The sequence below is a fragment of the Zalophus californianus genome, chromosome 7 (genome assembly GCF_009762305.2).
Source record: "Zalophus californianus isolate mZalCal1 chromosome 7, mZalCal1.pri.v2, whole genome shotgun sequence".
Classification (NCBI taxonomy): domain Eukaryota; kingdom Metazoa; phylum Chordata; class Mammalia; order Carnivora; family Otariidae; genus Zalophus; species Zalophus californianus.
In genome coordinates, this window is record NC_045601.1 from 131,611,575 (window position 1) to 131,629,016 (window position 17,442).

General features: G+C 40.9%; 1 protein-coding gene across 6 annotated transcripts in view; it reads left to right on the forward strand.

Moving 5' to 3' along the window:
- HIVEP1 (HIVEP zinc finger 1) overlaps positions 1-17,442 on the forward strand; it is a 140,612-nt gene that overhangs the window by 120,951 nt on the left and 2,219 nt on the right. For all 6 annotated transcript variants that reach the window (XM_027602095.2, XM_027602094.2, XM_027602099.2 and 3 more), the window contains one exon: positions 15,844-16,355. In XM_027602095.2, the coding sequence (XP_027457896.2) occupies positions 15,844-16,355 (512 nt within the window). The remainder of the gene's footprint in view (positions 1-15,843; positions 16,356-17,442) is intronic.

Here is a 17,442-nt window from a genome sequence, read left to right on the forward strand (position 1 = left end):
TAAGGATGTCCCAGAAGAAAGGGAAGGGACTGACTTATCCAGACATTGCTTTATTTGAAAAAGTATTGGTGAGGAGGAGGGGTGAGGGAGGGCAGCATTCTGGACCGAGAGAGTTGCTTGGGCAAAAGCCCTGAGATTAGGAGGAAGGAGCAGGTGCTAAGCACGTAACTGGGACAGGATGTGAGAGTTGAACGGGGCGCATACCTGATGGGGGCCAATAACAGGTCAGGCTATGCAAGGGAGCTTTAGCCCGGGAGCGGTGGTGCCAGGTGTCCACTATACTCACTTGTCCTCAGATGTAATCAGAGCCTCTGCTGTGGCAGTTTATACCAATTTCTTGATGTTGTGACACTTGACAGCCAGTATTTCTTGGGTACGACTTTTCTAGTATTTTTATTCTATTAAACATTCCATAATATGGAAAGTGTTCCTTTGATTTAAAAAGTTTAATTTTTTTTCTTTTTTAATGTCGTCTAAAGTCATTTAAAGCCATTGCCTCTTTGGGCCCATAAACACCTTTCAATCCAGATGATTTTATTCAAATGATTTTGAAACAAGGAAAGAAAAGATAATAGGGCTTTTAATCCGTGACTCTGGAATTTTCATTGCTGAGCTTTTTTGTTTTGCTTTTGTTTTTCTTTTCCCCCTGATGCTGCTGTTTTATTTTGTAGTGGGAAATTAGACTGTAATGCCTAAAAGAAGCATGAGTTCATTAAGCGGATGGTCCCATTCAGCAGCAACGATAAAAAATAATACCATGGAGCAAAAGCCTCTTTCTGGAAGGCTGTTTTTATAAAGAGAGCACCTCAGTGCTTCAACATACCTCATTCCCCAGTAGAAGGAGTTTACAAGTTTGGGTGGGAAGTCTGGTATGGTTTTTCCCTTGTGACATCCAATTGTATGTATACATACATACATGCATACATAATTTAGAAACATTGCTCTGCATTTATTAAATTAGGGAGCATTGTTTCCCCTGGAATTAATTTCTGTTCTGTACCAGAGTGACCCGGAGTCACTGTGATAAAGAATTCTCCCCATAGAAGGGACTGTCATACAAGGTATGCTTTAATGTTTGTGTATATTTTAAAATCCTGCCCTCATCATCTCCATCAGGATGTGATAAAGTGTAGCAGTTTGTTACAAAGGGTTTCACTTTACTATCAATTTCCTTTCCCCAGGAAACACAAATTATTAGAAATACAGTTGTAGCAGATGAAGTGGCTGACTTTAGGAAGGAGAATCAATGTTTTCAAGTATTGCAGTTTTAAATTCTGAAATGTACACCTCCTGCTAGACTGAAGCTCAGGGGTCTGAAGCTGGTCAGTATTGAGTAATCTTCTCTGCCAGCTTCACCTCTCTGCCCCATCCTTGCTCACTGAAGTTTCCCGTCCCCCTGGTCACGCAGCCTCCCCTGTGTAGGGATCAGACACATAGTGGTTCCTTGGGAGACTTTAGATGCCCCATAGGATCCTCTGCCCATCTCGACATTCCTGCCTGACCGTGTGTTCTCCATCTTCCTGGCCCACTAGATGAAAACAAGGGGTCAGATTGTATTGTGTGATGTAGGATCTTTGCACACAGAGCTTGCTGTCTTCTCTTTAATGGTGAACAGTTTTATCAGATGCTTTTGTGGAACCCTGCGATCTTGGTATCATTTCTCAAATTTGTAATCTAGCATAAATCTGATATTAAACCCTGGCGCGGGGTATTGCCAGAAACCACACTGGGCATCCCGTTGCTGCATGTCTACAGTAAACATTCAGGAAAATGCGGAGGTTTGGCTGGCAGGAAGGTGCCACAGCGCCTCTCATGGTTAGCTTTTTTATGTTTATTTCAAAAAGGTAATGATCGCAGTGGCTTTTCCGATGCCTTTCATGCCCACACAATGGCAGTTGTCCAGGGACAGCCGCTCTGGCCCTGTGAAAAGTGAAAGTCTGAAATAACTAAACTGCACCAGCTGACTGTCCTTTGTCACCGAGCTTTACCTAAACACAGTTGAAATTTGTCACTACCAATGCTGATAGATGATAGATGCCCACTAAAGAATATAGTGATTAAAGAAAAATTAAGTAGCCAGATTCAGAGGCTCCATGTCTTTGGGGAAACCATTCCTCTAAAATGTCGAGGCTTGATCAGTATGAAAATTTCTGACATTGTCTTCTCTAGATACTGATTTAAGATCCTATGTAATTTTGATCGCCACGCTGCATATTTCGTCGTCTGACCATGCGGCAGCTCTGCCAGCAGTGGAGTCCTACAGTGCCTTAAGGAGGACGATTAGAGGGGCACCTGGGTGGCTCAGGCAGTTAAGCTGACTGAGGTCATGATCTCAGGGTCCTGGGATCGAGCCCCACATGGGGCTCGCTGCTCAGTGGGGAGTCTTCTTCTCCCTCTGCCCCTCCCCTTCCACTCGTGCTCTGTCTCTCACTTTCCCTCAAATAAATAAACAAAATCTTTAAAGAAAAAAAAAACGATTAGATTCGGCACACAATGAATGTCACATGCCCTTAGATGGTCAATGCTAACAAGACGTGTAACAACTTACTGCATATATTTAAATCTTGATCACCTTGGACATCTAAGAAATGGGGTAGATGTTTTTAAAGGAAAAAAAAATAATCCACAATGGTGTTGTTTGAGAGATCTGATTCTAAATGCCAGACTTTGCAGAGTAGCGCCCAGAAACCTATACCAAGGATAGTGCTTTTAGGTTTACAGGGAAAATTTGGGGGTTTTTAAGAGAGAGAGTGTGCAGGGGGTGGAGGGTAGAGGGAGAGAGAGAATCTTAAGCAGGCTCCATGCTCAGTGCAGAGCCAGACGTGGGGCTCGATCTCATAATGCTGAGATCGTGACCTGAACTGAAATCAAGAGTTGGACACTTAACTGACTGAGCCACCCAGGGGCCCCCAAAATATTTATTTCTTAAATATTATTACCATTTGGTAATGTCTTAGTCAGCTTATGGCTTTCTGGCAAAAATCCGAGGCTTCTTAGCACTGTATCTAGTTATTCCTTTATGTCTGCCTCATTTTGTCTATTTTCCACAAAGGTTTACTCTGGGTTTATTTCTCCTTAACTTTAGTATTTATTTTCCTGGCATTATCTTCAATCTTTTTTTTTAAGTTATCTTAAACCCATTCCCTACTGTGCCGAGCAGCACAATACTCAGAATGTCCTTCCCTGGGGTCACGTGCATGTCTCTGGTTGCTAAAGAGGGCTTGTTAAAGGTCACTGTGAAATGGTGTGATGAAGGACCCAAGACCCTTGATTTTTTAAATTCCTTACTGCCCTTAGCAACAGTGGGCTGCAAGGCTACCCATTTTATCTTTCAGCCAATGAATTCTTGTGCTAATTTCCAAGTGGAGTAAATTTATACATGCTAGGAACCATTTACTTTTGAATGAAGCAGGAGGAATTATAAGTTTCTCTAAGCCAGCCATTAAAATGTGGACATTTGGCATTTAAAAAGAAGTTTCCATTTAGTTTAAAACCAGCAACTCAAGCTGCAATTATGGTAGTATGTGCTCACAAAAAGTCTCATCCCTCCAGCCAGCTGCACGTGGCGCGCATCTTCTTTTTGCCATGCCAAATGACAGTCTCAGGAGTTTTGTCCCTGTGCTCTTGGGCTAGTAGTGAATACTTTCTTGTTTTCACCTTTTGTGTCACAAACCGTGCTGCTGGCTATTTGCTTTTCATGCCTTGATCCAAAGAATGTTTTTGTCGACAGAGTGCCTGGCCGCAGTGCTAGGATGTTAATACGTGCCCTCGGCTGCCGAACTGGGAGAACCATCCAGTGTGGCCAAGTGCAGCTTCAAACATGGTTCTTGCTGGGGCACAAGTCTGGGGTACTGTGTGTAAGGGCGTGACGTTAGATCGCAGGATTTAAAACCTGTATCACATTTGCCCTTAAAATTAAATGAATTTTTCTAAATGAAATTCTTGTCGACATGAAACCTGTACAGTATGTTTCTGTCACTGGGATTTTCAGGGAAAGCAGGCTTGCTCCTTTTTAAGAAAACGTTCTGTGCACTTACGAAACCATAATAGCTCTGGAGATTTCTACGTAAGACAAAGAAGTGTCAATATCATTAACGAACGACACAGATACGAGTCTTTTGGTTTTACTTCCTGAAGCAAACGAACGTTAAACTCTGCCCCCTTACATTCTTAATGATGTTTACACCTTTTAAAACAAGCAAAATAACACAACAGCTTATTATTGCCATAGTTGTGGGCTTTAAAAGAATTTTCTTCCCCCAAGTTGCTGCTGTTTGTCTGATTTCTACGTACTATTTCTTAAATGTGTGAGCAAAACAAGCAGGAGCATGCGGATCCCGGAGGGGGTGGTGCTGGCCGCCTGTGAATCCGATTCTTCCAGCAGGTGTCACTGTGGCAGCGATGCGAGGGCAGGCTGCAGTTCATCCCACCCATGCTGGAGTTGCAACTCCATCTTCAGGGAAACTGGGTGACAGAAGTTTATGGAAATGTTTACTTTTGAAAAACAGTAGTGCCGCATTGCCTACCTCTTCTTTCCCTCATGAATTTAAATTCACAGAAATTAAAGGCATTAATTTTCCACTTACATAAATTTTTACCGAGTATTGGAAAAATTTACGAGCAGGGAATGTGTCCAGGAGGACATAAACGAAACAGAACTTGTAAGGGCCACGCATTTATGAATTTGTTAAGCAAGTGTGGGGTTTTTTTATATCTGTCCTAGGGTCCCTGGGGGACACGGAGGGGTAAGCTACAGCCTTTACCCTCCTGGAGTGTTACAGTTGGTATTGTCACACCAAGAAAAGAACAATGGTAGGAGAATAGTAGGAAGGCCATGCATCCCATTGGCATAATGACAGGACTCCGAAGTACATGAAAAGCTGGTTCCACATTTTGGCTTCGATGCTTCCTAGCCATAGAGACGTCTCTTACCTTCCTTGCTAAGAGGAGTTTGATATCACTGCTGTTGTTAGATTGAAACAGGATAGCAGACTGTGGATGTTGGCCGACTTTTTCTGGAAAGGGTCTGATAGTGAATATTTCAGGTCTCGTGGGTCATACAGCCTCTGTCATGACCACTAACATTTGTGGCTGTGACCAAAGCCTGCCTTAGTTTGTAAACCCCTGACCCTGCTATGTGCCAGGAAAACTTTACTGATGAGAACAGGCAGCGAGCCACGTGCTTGCCAAGCTCGAATGTAACAGGAACTCTGTGTGGCACGCTGTGGTAGTTCTTACACAATGTAACGTGCTACAGCAAAGTGAACAATACCACAGAGTCCTAAATGGTAAGTCTTTGGAGTAGTTAACGAGTCTCTGGTCTCGCCCTTGCCGGCTGGTGATCACAGACAAGTCACTTTTCCTTTCTTCGTCTTCTGTCAGCATGAATCCTGAGGCGGTAGTGATAGTGTTCTTTGGGGGTAGGAGCAGGGCTAAGGGGACGGTGAAGTTATATGAAAGGACTTTTATTAACAAGAATCCAAACAAGAGAACAGAGCTGGTAGGCTCTGCCTTGGCACTATGGGTATTTGAAAGGATGCCATTGTCTTCCATTCATTTCAGCTACCCATTTTCTCTTTTGTCTGTCACCCTAGAGTATCAACCCTGTTTAACAAATATGTAATGATCCAGAGTTCATTTTCAGGTTTCCAGACTTGGAAACTTGCCCTTCAGGAGTTTCAGGACTCAGCACATGCAGAGATAAACATTACTCACTCCTCCTGGAGAAGGAAGACTACAGCAAGGAATCCCGGCCCTTCAAGCTGTAGGCCTGTGGCTCTGTCCAGGGAGAAAGAAAGGTCCAGGGAAGCCACCCTGTGGGCCTTCCCACCCATCATACCTCCAACTTTGGTCTGAAACTTGGCGTGATCAAGGCAAAATCAGATTAACATGGAGCCAAATAGTTTTACCCCCTTCCCCATTAAACAATATATGGTGTTCTTTTTAAATCCTTCATGTAAATTGCGTGTGTGTGTGTGTGTCTACATAATATATATAATTTAAAGATTTATACTATAAGTATTCTTAAACTTCCATAGTCACTATAAAATGCAGTGTATTTGTTGTGAAATTAAAAAGGTTGAGTTATTTACATTCTTCTTGGAGATTGCATTTTATATGTTCTACTGTTCATAATCAAATAATTATATGAAACTTAATTTTTGTACCTATAAACATTCAACTCATGCATATTTATAAGCTGGTTTAATTTTGATAATTTATTGCTGACCTTTCAGGTCACTCTGTAGTTAGATTTTTAAAATAGGACATTTGAGGGGCGCCTGGGTGGCTCAGTTGTTAAGCATCTGCCTTCGGCTCAGGTCATGATCCCAGGGTCCTGGGATCAAGCCCTGCATCAGGCTCCCTGCTCCGCGGGAAGCCTGCTTCTCCCTCTCCCACTCCCCCTGCTTGTGTTCCCTCTCTCGCTGTGTCTCTCTCTGTCAATTAAATAAATAAAATCTTTAAAAAAATAAATAAGATAGGACATTTGAATGTGGAGCGTTTAGCAGAGACTCAGGAGCCAGACAAAACCTGGGTTTGAATCTCAGCTCTGACACTTGTGAGCTGTGGGCTTGACCCTGTAAAATAATTAACTACAGTTTACATTTTTTTAATCCTTATCTGAGAAAATATCCAGTCCTTAACTACATGTTTAGTTATGATCAAATAGTATTGGTGTGTATGTAGCGCAAAGCCAGATTCTCCTCGAGTCCGGGTGGCTAGAACCATATACACAGCTGACCAAGAGATGCAAAACTAGGTACAAGATACAAGGTAGGAACAGTTGTAGGTGCTAAAAGCTTAACACATGTATGTAGGTTATGGTGTGTTGGGGAGAAATTTCCTGTGCTTTTAAATTCACCAAGAGGAGCATTGGATTTGGTTTCAAGAATTAATAGTTTCCTATTAAACAATAGGAAAGAGAAAATTGTTTATCAGAAGGAGAAGTCTTGATGAGTGTAAGAACAGCAGGGAAGTGGATATTGTGCAAGCTTCTCTGAATGAGACAATATTGATGTTGAGGGAGTAAAATAAAGACCCTGGAGCACTGGCAGATTGTTTGTTTGTTTTATGCAGCTTTCCAAAAGATAATTTTAATCTTAACAGAAAAGCTGCAAAGCGCATATAGAGAATTCCTGTATACTCTTCACCCAGCTTCCCCGTATGTTAGCATCGTGCAGAACTGCAGAACGTCTGCCAACACTAAGAGATTAACTTCAGCTCAACATTAGTAACTGAAGTACAGAAGTGACTTGAGTTTCACCACTTTTTCCACTGATGTCCTTTTTCTGGCTGAGCATCTCCTTCAGAATCCCACATGGCCCTCGGCAGTCATGGCTCCTTAGACTCCTCTCATGAGTTCCTCAGTCTCTGATGTCTTTCATGACCGTGCCGTTTGTAGGGAATACTGATCAGTTATTTTGTAGAATGCGGGCTTTTCTGGTGTATGCTCATGAATGGACTTGAGGCAGTGTTACCATATCAGGATTATGTCCATAAGTCATTATGTCATTATGTCGATAAGTATTACTGGTCATGTTAACCTATCTTACTTGGCTAATCTTCCAGGACTTTCTGCTGTAAACTTACTGTTGTTCCCTTTGTAAATATTAAATGTTTGTGGGATATACTTTGAGACTATGCAGATATCCTGTTTAGACACTGGTGGATCTTGCCTACGATAAGTATTACTAGGGTGTTCTGATTTATTAATTGGAATTTTTCTTCAAGGAGAAGTTACCACTTCTCCATTTGTTCTTTCATTCTTTCATTCATTTACATCCATATGGACTTAAGGATATATATATATTTTATTCTTTGGGTTATGAACAGTCTTACTGTTTTTTATTGTGTAGCTCAAGTTCTCATTGGCCGTTGAGAGCTCTTTGAGGTCTGTTCCTGTGCCCATTTGATGGGCCCCATCTTTTTTTTTTTTTCCTTAAGAAGTTCCTTATTTTCTCACACACCAAAATGCAAAATGTTTCAGCCCTGACATCAACCATTTCTCCAAGGACCTCTGGTTCCCCCTACTGGAGAATGGTATTTAGAAACCAAGATCTCACTAGGTGGTGTGTTCATTGCTACTGACCTGTCATTGCTCTGTCCTCCGTCACTGGGTAGAGTTAGGAACCATATGTACATATGCTAACTCCTACTTACACACACATATGTATTCATTTCTGTATCTTGTGGGGGGAGCATGTATACACACACACACACACACACAAAGACACAGACACATATGCCATATACATGAATGAAACATGAGTCCGTACTGATAGTCCCAATTCCAGTCCACACAGTTGATTCTAGCCTTCTCTTTTTCTTTCCCTGGCAGTGAGGAACCTGGTCCCCATCTACGCTGTGTTTGTATATTTGTTCAACTCTAGGATTTTTTTTAAAGATTCATTTATTTATTATAGAGGGAGGGGCAGAGAGAGAGAAAGACTCTCAAGCAGACTCCCCACTGAGCATGGAGCCTGACATGGGGCTCGATCCCAGGAACCATGAGATCATGACCTGAGCCAAAACCAAGAGTCGGACACCCAACTGACTGAGCCACGCAGGCGCCCCTTGTTCAACTCTAGTATTAATGAACCAGTTTCAGAAATCCTAACCCACCTGCAAAAGAAACAGATTTACACTTACAGTCAGTGTGTGTGCAGTTCGTTTTGTCTTCAGCCTTCACCTCATCTGGTCAGAACCCTCACCCAGGGTGGGGACCTTTCTTCCCACCCCTTCAGAGTGGTTATGCGGTTCACTGGTACTTCGGTTAGGGTCATCTGTCTCAGCTTGCATACCATCTAGGGTACATCCCACATCCTGGCTGATTAGGTTTCTATTGACATACTGTAAAGTTCACTTCATGGCGTTCAGCGCACTCCATGGCAGTCTTTGACAAATGCGTAGAATGGTATGTCCACCCGCACAGTTCCATACTGAGGAGTTCCATCACCCCCCCAAATTTCTCTGTGCCATTCCCTTATAGACAACTGCTTCCCCTACCCAAAAACCCCTAGCAACCACTGATCTCTTTTTTTCCCTATAGTTTTGCCTTTTCCAGAATGCCGTATGAAAGGAATAATAGAATGAGTAGCTTTGCGGGTCTGACTTCTTTCACTTAGATCATTTCTTTTGTATTGTTGAGTAGTATTCCATTGTATTGATGTGCTATGCTGTAGTTTGTTACCACAGACCAGTGGAAAGATCTGGATTGCTGCCAGTATTTGGCAAATATGGATAAACCTGCTGTAGGACATTCACATGCAGGTTTTTATGTGAATATAAGTTTCCATTCCGGCGTGGTTTGATACCAGGAGCAGAATCTCTGGGTCATATGGCCGGTAGAGGTTTAGCTTTATAACAGATGGTCAGACTGGTTTTCAAAGTGTCTGTAGCATTTTACATTCCCACCAGCAATGTGTGAGAGTCCAGTGTTCTGTTACCTTACCAGCACATTTTGAAAAAAATATTCTAATAGGCGTACAGTGGCATTTCACTGCAGTTTTTATTTGCATTTCTTCGACTGATGACAATGAGCGTATTTTCATATGGTCTTTGCTTTCCAGATGTCTTCTTTGGCGAAGTGTTTGTTCAGAAATTTTGCCAATTTTTTGAAGTGTGGTATTTGTTTACTTACTGTTGAATTTTGTTATTTTTAAATATATCCTAGACACCATTTCTTTGTCAGAAATGTGATTTGCAGGGGCGTCTGGGTGGCTCAGTCGGCTGAGCTTCTGCCTTCGACTCAGGTCATGATCCCAGGGTCCTGGGATCAAGCCCCACGTCGGGCTCCCTGCTCAGCAGAGGGCCTGCTTCTCCCTCTCTCCCTCTGCCTGCCGCTCTGCCTACTTGTGCTTTCTCTCTTTATCTCCCCGTCAAATAAATAAGTAAAATCTAAAAAAAAAAGAAAAGAAATGTGATTTGCAGAGGTTTTCTTGCAGTCTCTGCTTGTCTTTATTCTTTTTTGTAGTGTTTTTCTCAGAGAAAAAAAGGGTTTTTTTAAAATATTAATGAAGCCCAGTTTCTCAGTTTTTTTAAAATTGTGCTTTTGATGTCATAGTAAGAAATCTTTGTCTACTCCAAGGTTACACAGATTTTCTACAGTTTTCTTGAAGAAGTTTTACAGTTTTATATTTTACATTTACATTGAGTTATTGTGTCAGGTATAAAGTATGTGTCATTTTTTTGTATGTGGATGTCCATTTGTATCAGCAACATTTATTGAGAAGACTGTCCTTTCCCCATGGAACTGCCTTTGTCAAAATTTAGCTAACTATATTTGTGTGGTTTTTATCTCTGGATTCTCTCTACTCATCTGTTGGTTCCTATATGTCTGTCCTTCCGCCAGTACCACACAGCTTGGGTCTGAGTTCTTTAACTTCTTTTCTTTTCCAAAATGGCTTTGGCTATTCTCGTTTCTTTTCTTTCCCCTAGAAATTTTAGAATCAGTTTGTCAATATCTGTAAAATGCTTACGAGATTTTTAATGGAATTGTATTGCATCTATAGATCAAATTGGGGAGAAATCCTTTCTTAACAATACTGAAATTTCCAGTCTGTGAATATAGTATATCTTTTCATTTATTTCTTGTCTTCGGTTTCTTTAATTAGTATTTTCTAGTTTCCAACATACAGATCCTTTTTTAAATTTATACTTAGATTTCATTATTTTGGTACTATTTTAAATAGTAGTGTATCTTTATTTTTGAATTCTAGTTCATTGGTGGGTCATAGAGTTCTTACAAGATTTTTTTTACGATTTTATTTATTTGAGAGTGAGAGATAGCGAGAGAGAGCACGAGTGGGGAGGAGAGGGAGAAACAGGCTCCCCACTGAGCAGGGAGCCCAACAGAGGGCTAGATCCCAGGACCCTGGGATCACTACCCAAGCCGAAGGCAGACGCTTAACCAACTGTACCCCCCTAATAATTAAGATTTTTTTATTATCCTTTCAACATCTATGGGTTTGTAGTAATAGCCCCTTTTTCTTTCCTAATGCTGGTAATTTGTCTTTTTTTCCTCGCCAGTATTACTAGATATTTATCAATTTTATTTCTTTTTTCAGAGACCCATATTTTGGTTTCATTGACTTTCTCTGCTTTTCTTTTGTCAACTTCTTTATTTCCATTCTTATCTCTGTTATTTACTTTCTGCTCCCTGCTTTGGGTGTTGATTTTGTTTTCTTTTTCTAATTTCTAAAGGTGAGAACTCTGATTATTTATTTAAGACCTCTCTTCTAATAGAAGTGTTTGATACAGTAAATTTCCCATTAACCACTTCTTTAGCTGCCTTCCACAGTGTGCATGTTATATTTTAACTTTCATGTAGCTCAGAGTATTTCTGACCTTTCTTTGAGACTTTTTCTTTGACCCAAGGATTATTTAGGAATATGTTAGGTAAATCTGGAATACTGGGGGATTTTCAGGTATCTTTCAATTATTGATTTCTAGTTTCATTCTGTTTTCATCCAAAACATACTCTATATGACTTGTATTAATTTAAATTTGTTGAGGTTTGCCTTGTGGCTCTGAATATGGTATATATTGGTAAATGTTCCATGTATACTTATAAGGAAAGCATATTCTGTTGTTGGGTGGAATGTTCTACACCTGTCAGCTGGGACAAGTTATTTGATAGTGTTTTTCAGGTCTTCTGTGTTCTTACTGACTTTCTGTATACTTGTTCCATCAATTACTGAGAGTGGAATGTTGAAGTCTTCCAACTATAATTGTCAACTGGTTTATTACTTTTTTCAGTTTTAGCCTCATTTATCTCGAGGCTCTGATTTAGTTGCTACACTTTTAGGATTATATGTGTTCATAGTGAGGCAACCCCTGTATCATTATGTAATGTTCCTGTTCATTCTTGATAATATTCTTTGTCCTGAAATCTACTTTGTCTGATATTAGTATACTAGTTTTTCCAGCTGGAATTTAGTTAATGTCATAAGGTATATCTTTCTCCAAACTTTACTTTCAATCTATTTATATTTAATAGGCTTCTTGTACACAATATGTATACTTGGCACTTGCTTTTTTTTAATCCGGTCTAGCAATTTCTCTCCTTCAATTCATGTGTTAGACCATTCCTTTTAATGTAATTTTTCATGTAGTGGCATAAAATCTGTTACCAGCTGTTTTTTTATTTTTTTTCTTTCTGACTTAATTGAGCATTTTTTATGATTTTGTTTTATCTCCTCCTTGACTTTTAAAAAATGTAGGTGTCTTCCTTCAGAGAATGCTACATTATTTCACAGGCAGTGTAGACCCTGTAACAGTGTGTCACTTTCCTCCTTTCCATCTGTCGTGCTGTAGGTTTGTACCTTCTCCATTTACGGGTGCTATAAACACACAGCACACCATGACTGCTGTAGACCTTCGATTGTCTTTTAGAGAAAGCAAGTAAAACTTTAGAGAAATAGTTTTATCTTTATCCTGTCTCTGGTGCTTTCATTTTTGTGTGTATGTAGATCCACATTCCCATCTGATACCATATCCTCTGTGCCTAAAGAGCTTACATTAACATTTATTGTCAAGTAGGTCTGCTGACAATGAATCCCCTCAGTTTAGGTTTTTCTAAGAAATCCTGCATTTCTCCTTCATCTTTGAAAATTATTGTCAGTGAGCACAGAATTCTGGGCTGGACCATTTTCTTGTTGTCATTGTTACTTTGTTTTTCATTTGTAGCATTTCATTTCATTCTCATTCATAGTTTGCATGTCTCATCTGAAATTCCCACTGGACATTGCAGGTTGTCCACCTTTCCCATTAGAGCTTTTAACACATCATTTATTTTAAATTCTCTGACACGTCTAATGTCTGTATCACATCAAACTGGTTCTGATTGCTTTTTCTCTTCTGAGTATGTTTTTTTTTTCCCTGCCTTTTTGTATGCCTTGTAATTTTTGTTGAAAGCTAGACATCTTGTATAAGACAGTGGAGACTATGTAAAACAGTCTTTCTGCCTCCTAAGGGGTGTGCCTCTCCTGCGGGGCCTTTAGTGTGGGTGTTGAGTTTCTCTAGTTAGGAATCCAGCAGGGTGTGAGAGATTTTTGTAGCTATGGCAACTCCCACAGCACCAGAAGCTTCAGATTCCTATAGAGATAACTTGTCTTTGGGGTGTTGGGTGGATTAGGAGAACAGTGCCTGTTTCAGTCCCAGTTTTAGGTCTTCCCTTTGTACTGTGTCTCAGTGAGAGTCACTCTCCCCATTCCTGTTCTTCTCCTGTCCCTTGCCCAGCAGTTTTGTTTTGTTTTTTTAAAGATTTTGTTCATTTATTTGACAGAGAGAGACACAGCGAGAGAGGGAACACAAGCAGGGGGAGCGGGAGAGGGAGAAGCAGGCTTCCTGCCGAGCAGGGAGCCCGACGCGGGGCTCGATCCCAGGACCCTGGGATCATGACCCAAGCCAAAGGCAGACGCTAAACGACTGAGCCACCCAGGCGCCACCTGCCCAGCAGTTTTTGGCTGTTATCTGTCACTTAGAGGTCCTAGCTCGGCATTAAGGGGTGAAGAGGAGGACAGGAAGCCACCTGTGTTCTGATTCAGCCTCAGTCGTCCACATGTACCAGGTTCTTAGGTTTCTGGGCTGTGGCCCTTGTGTTTCCCCACCACTCCCTCAGCTCCTGTGGTAGACTCAGTTGGTAATCTTGTCACTCCTCAAGGAGTAGAGCTGTGTTTTTTCTTCTGTTCCTCCCCTTTCCCCAATGCAGTAAGTTTTCACCAGTGTCCTGAAGGCAGCAATGCTTGTGCCCTTCTCTTCACGGCGTAGTTTTTCCCTAGTGGGGAGAGGGGGAGTGGATCCAGGTGGAATGTCTTGCCCCTTTTCTATGGCTACCACTCCTGTCCCTCAGACCTGGATCACAGTGGACACTGAGCGCTCTTTTCTGTGAGCACTTGAATGGGGTTCATGGCATAGAGCCTGCAGGAGAGCGCAGCTTCAGAGGATTCACACAATCCTGCCAGACCATAGTTGGCTCTAACCAGCCTGTCAGCTGTTTAGCTGAACTCCTCTGCCAGTGTCCCATTGCATCCACTTCAGATGATGCAGGCTTGGTGTCTTCTCTCTTCCTGCAGACACGGTCTCTGCTTGGAGCTTGGACTCTTTGATTGACTAGGACCTCGGCTTTACGAGGAATATTGAAGAAGTCATAAATATAAAAGTAAGACTGTTCTCTTTTAAAACAGAATAATAGTTTTTAAGGTAAAGCAAATTTCATCCTAGTTAGACTCCGTTGCAGGGCTGACCTCTGATGAAATCAGCCTCCCTCTCCAGTCACCTGTTCTCCTAATCATCTGATGTCTTCTGGTTTTCTTCAACTTTCCCCTTTAAGAGAAAAAAAGTATCTAAAAATGTCTGATTTGGCACTGTTATGGCAAACTCAAATTGGGAATGACACTTCAATTTTAGAATTTCAAACATCAGATAGGGTTGCAGAGAGGTATCTGTGAGGCGGAAGGCAGGGCATTTACCCCAAAATCACCCATTCCATCTCTAGCATGGGCACTTGGTGGGATTCAGTAAATCAGTGTTATTTTATAGCAAAACAGTAGAAGCCCCTTAAGGCAAAAAGCAAATGAAATCACATTTTAAAGTAGCCTACATGCATATGTTTTGTCCTTGAATGTTTTAATTCTAAAAGTAACATGTACTTGAGATAAACAACTTAAAAATTCTAAACCATTCCATCTTCTTGAAATAATTGATGGACACCCTCAAATGTTTTGGTGTCCATCCTTTGAGACTTTTCTCTAAGAACTTATCTTTGTACAAGGAGTAGTAAAATAAATTAATATGCAGACCATTTGGAATATGCAAGAAATAAACCTCTTCAAAATATATGTGTAAAAGCAGAATGTTAAAAAGTATGTATAAATGCAGAATGTTTCAAAGCTAAGCTAAATACAATGTGATGTCTCCTTTATTATGGCTCCTGACAAAGAATTGGGGTAGAGGTTTTGCATTCATCTTCCTCCATTTAACTTTCTAAAGTTTATTAGCTTTCTAAGGGAAAGCACCTTTAATTTTGTAAGATTTTTAAACAGGTAGAGTTTTAAATCAGGTTCCACATGAGCTTATGAGAATTTTGAAATTATTTGAAACCTGGACCTTCTTGAATATTCTTTGTTAAACACAGTCCCACATGAGTTTATGAGGCTGATATGAATGACTTTTAGTTAACGTTCCTCTTCCTGTGAGGAGTTGAATTAATCATAATGAAAGAATGATGGGAAAATTTAGCACCTCTCTTAGTAAGAAAGACAAGAAAAAGTAGAAGTCTTAAATATTAAAGAATATTACTACCCAGAGGACAACGGAAACATGTCTAAAATACTATTCACTTATTAATTCAAATATTTGATAGAATTATTAAATAAAATTATTTCACTTACAAATACAAATGGCATCAGGTTTTTTTGTTTTTGTTTTAATTTGTCCAATGAAAAGGAGATACAAAGAAGTAGAGAGAGCTCAGGAAGAATTGTGTTGAACTCTGTCAAATTTTTGTATATCTTTCAGTCTCCTTTAATAGTTGCGGCCTTTATTTCTGATTTCCTTGATACATTGCCCTTGCCTGTGTACTCTTCCGAGGTCCATTTCATGTTCTGCATCCCTAACAAGTGTCCTGGCCATGCTGCTCTCTGGCAGCACCTCCCCTCTCTGATTCCTGACGGACTGACCTGTTCTTCTCCTCGGCTAACCTGTGGGCTTTTTGTGGGTAGAGCCCTCGTCTGTTCTATTCCTCACAGCATTGCTAAGCTTATAAAAAAAATAATAACAAAAGGTTGCATTTGTCCACATGCAAAACATTCTATAACATAGCCCCTTGGTTGTTTTTATTAGATGAAAAGCAGAGATTTGGTTTCGAGCGGTCTGGGTATGACCTTGAAGAATCGGATGGCCCGGATGAGGATGATAATGAAAATGAAGATGATGATGAAGACAGTCAGGCTGAATCTGTCTTGTCAGCAGCTCCCTCCGTTACGGCCAGCCCGCAGCACCTTCCATCTAGAAGTAGCCTCCAGGATTCTGGGAGTGTGGAGGAGGACATCAGGGTTGCCGACTGCTTCTCTGGGGTGCACACAGACCCGATGGATGTTCTGCCCAGAGCCTTGCCTACCAAGATGACCGTGCTAAGCACAGTGCAGTCAGACCATAGCAGGAAGACAGAGTCCCCGGCAAAGACCAGGCAGCGTGGAACAAAAGACGGAGAAGAACCAACGACTCCCGTAGACTCTTCTCAGTCCCCCGAAGCTGCACCCAGATCCCCTTGTCACCAGATGTCTGTAGACTACCCGGACTCAGAAGAAATTCTGGGAAGTTCTGTAGCAGGAAAGACTATCACTTTAACACAGGTAAATGCTTTGTTGTTGGTTTCCTTCCATTTACCCTGTTAAATAGGGGGATTCTAATGACTTAAGAAAATAATGTACTTAAATTATTTATTTCTGGCTAAATCAGTTTGTTTAGGCTTAATTTTTTGTTTTATTGGAAGGCAAAGGACATTTATGTCTTTTGGCTTCTTGCTAGGTATTTTAGTCACAGTTCACATACTGGATCATAAATCTGTGAAAGAACCAAATCGATCTTTAAAACTCTGTTCATTTGAAAAAAATAGGTATGTGCCCCTTGGGAATATGAGCCTTGGGACCTGTTTGTCTCCGTGCTTACCCTGAGTTCTTTTTCCACTGGCATTGATATGATGGATTTGCACTAAATTATCCAAACATTTTACAGTTTGCCCCTGTCGGCAAGACAGCTACCAGTTTCTGTGGCAGAGTTGGTGTGACCCAAATAATATAGCAAGAAGTTCAGTTTGCTTGAATGATCAAATTGTTGTGGCAGCTTTAGAGAGCTTCCTGCCGGAGAATCAGCTCAGGGCCAGACACAGGCCTACGGAGGCACGACCTACGTGTGCTGTGAATGGGTCTCTGCTTTTACCCCTGGTGCGGCTCAGGAGGAATGTTTAAATCTCTGACGAATACATTCATCTCCCTGACACTTGTCTTGCCTCAAGTACGGATTGATGATGGCCATAGGATTTATTTCTAAATGTGGCAGATTTTGGTTTTCGAGGTGACCCTGGAGAAACATAAAGACTGTGCAAGCTCGGATTTCTAGAGACTATTCTAAATTAATATAATTTAACTTAATGGCATTAATACTTAAATTATATTTGATATTTAAATTAGTATATGCGTTCATGTAGCTCTGAAATGTAGATACTATCAAGAAAAAGCTAATATTTAGGTGATAATCTTGGGCAGGAGGGAGATTGGCAGGCTTTGTCCCTTTTCCTGACTTCCAGATTTGGTCACCTGTGCTCTCCGCTTCTCTAGCCTAAAATCACTGACACATCTGCCAGTGCCTGGAAATCAGGTTTTCAGTAGATATTTCATAAACTTATGAATGAAGGAACGAGGGAATAAACAACTGCAGACT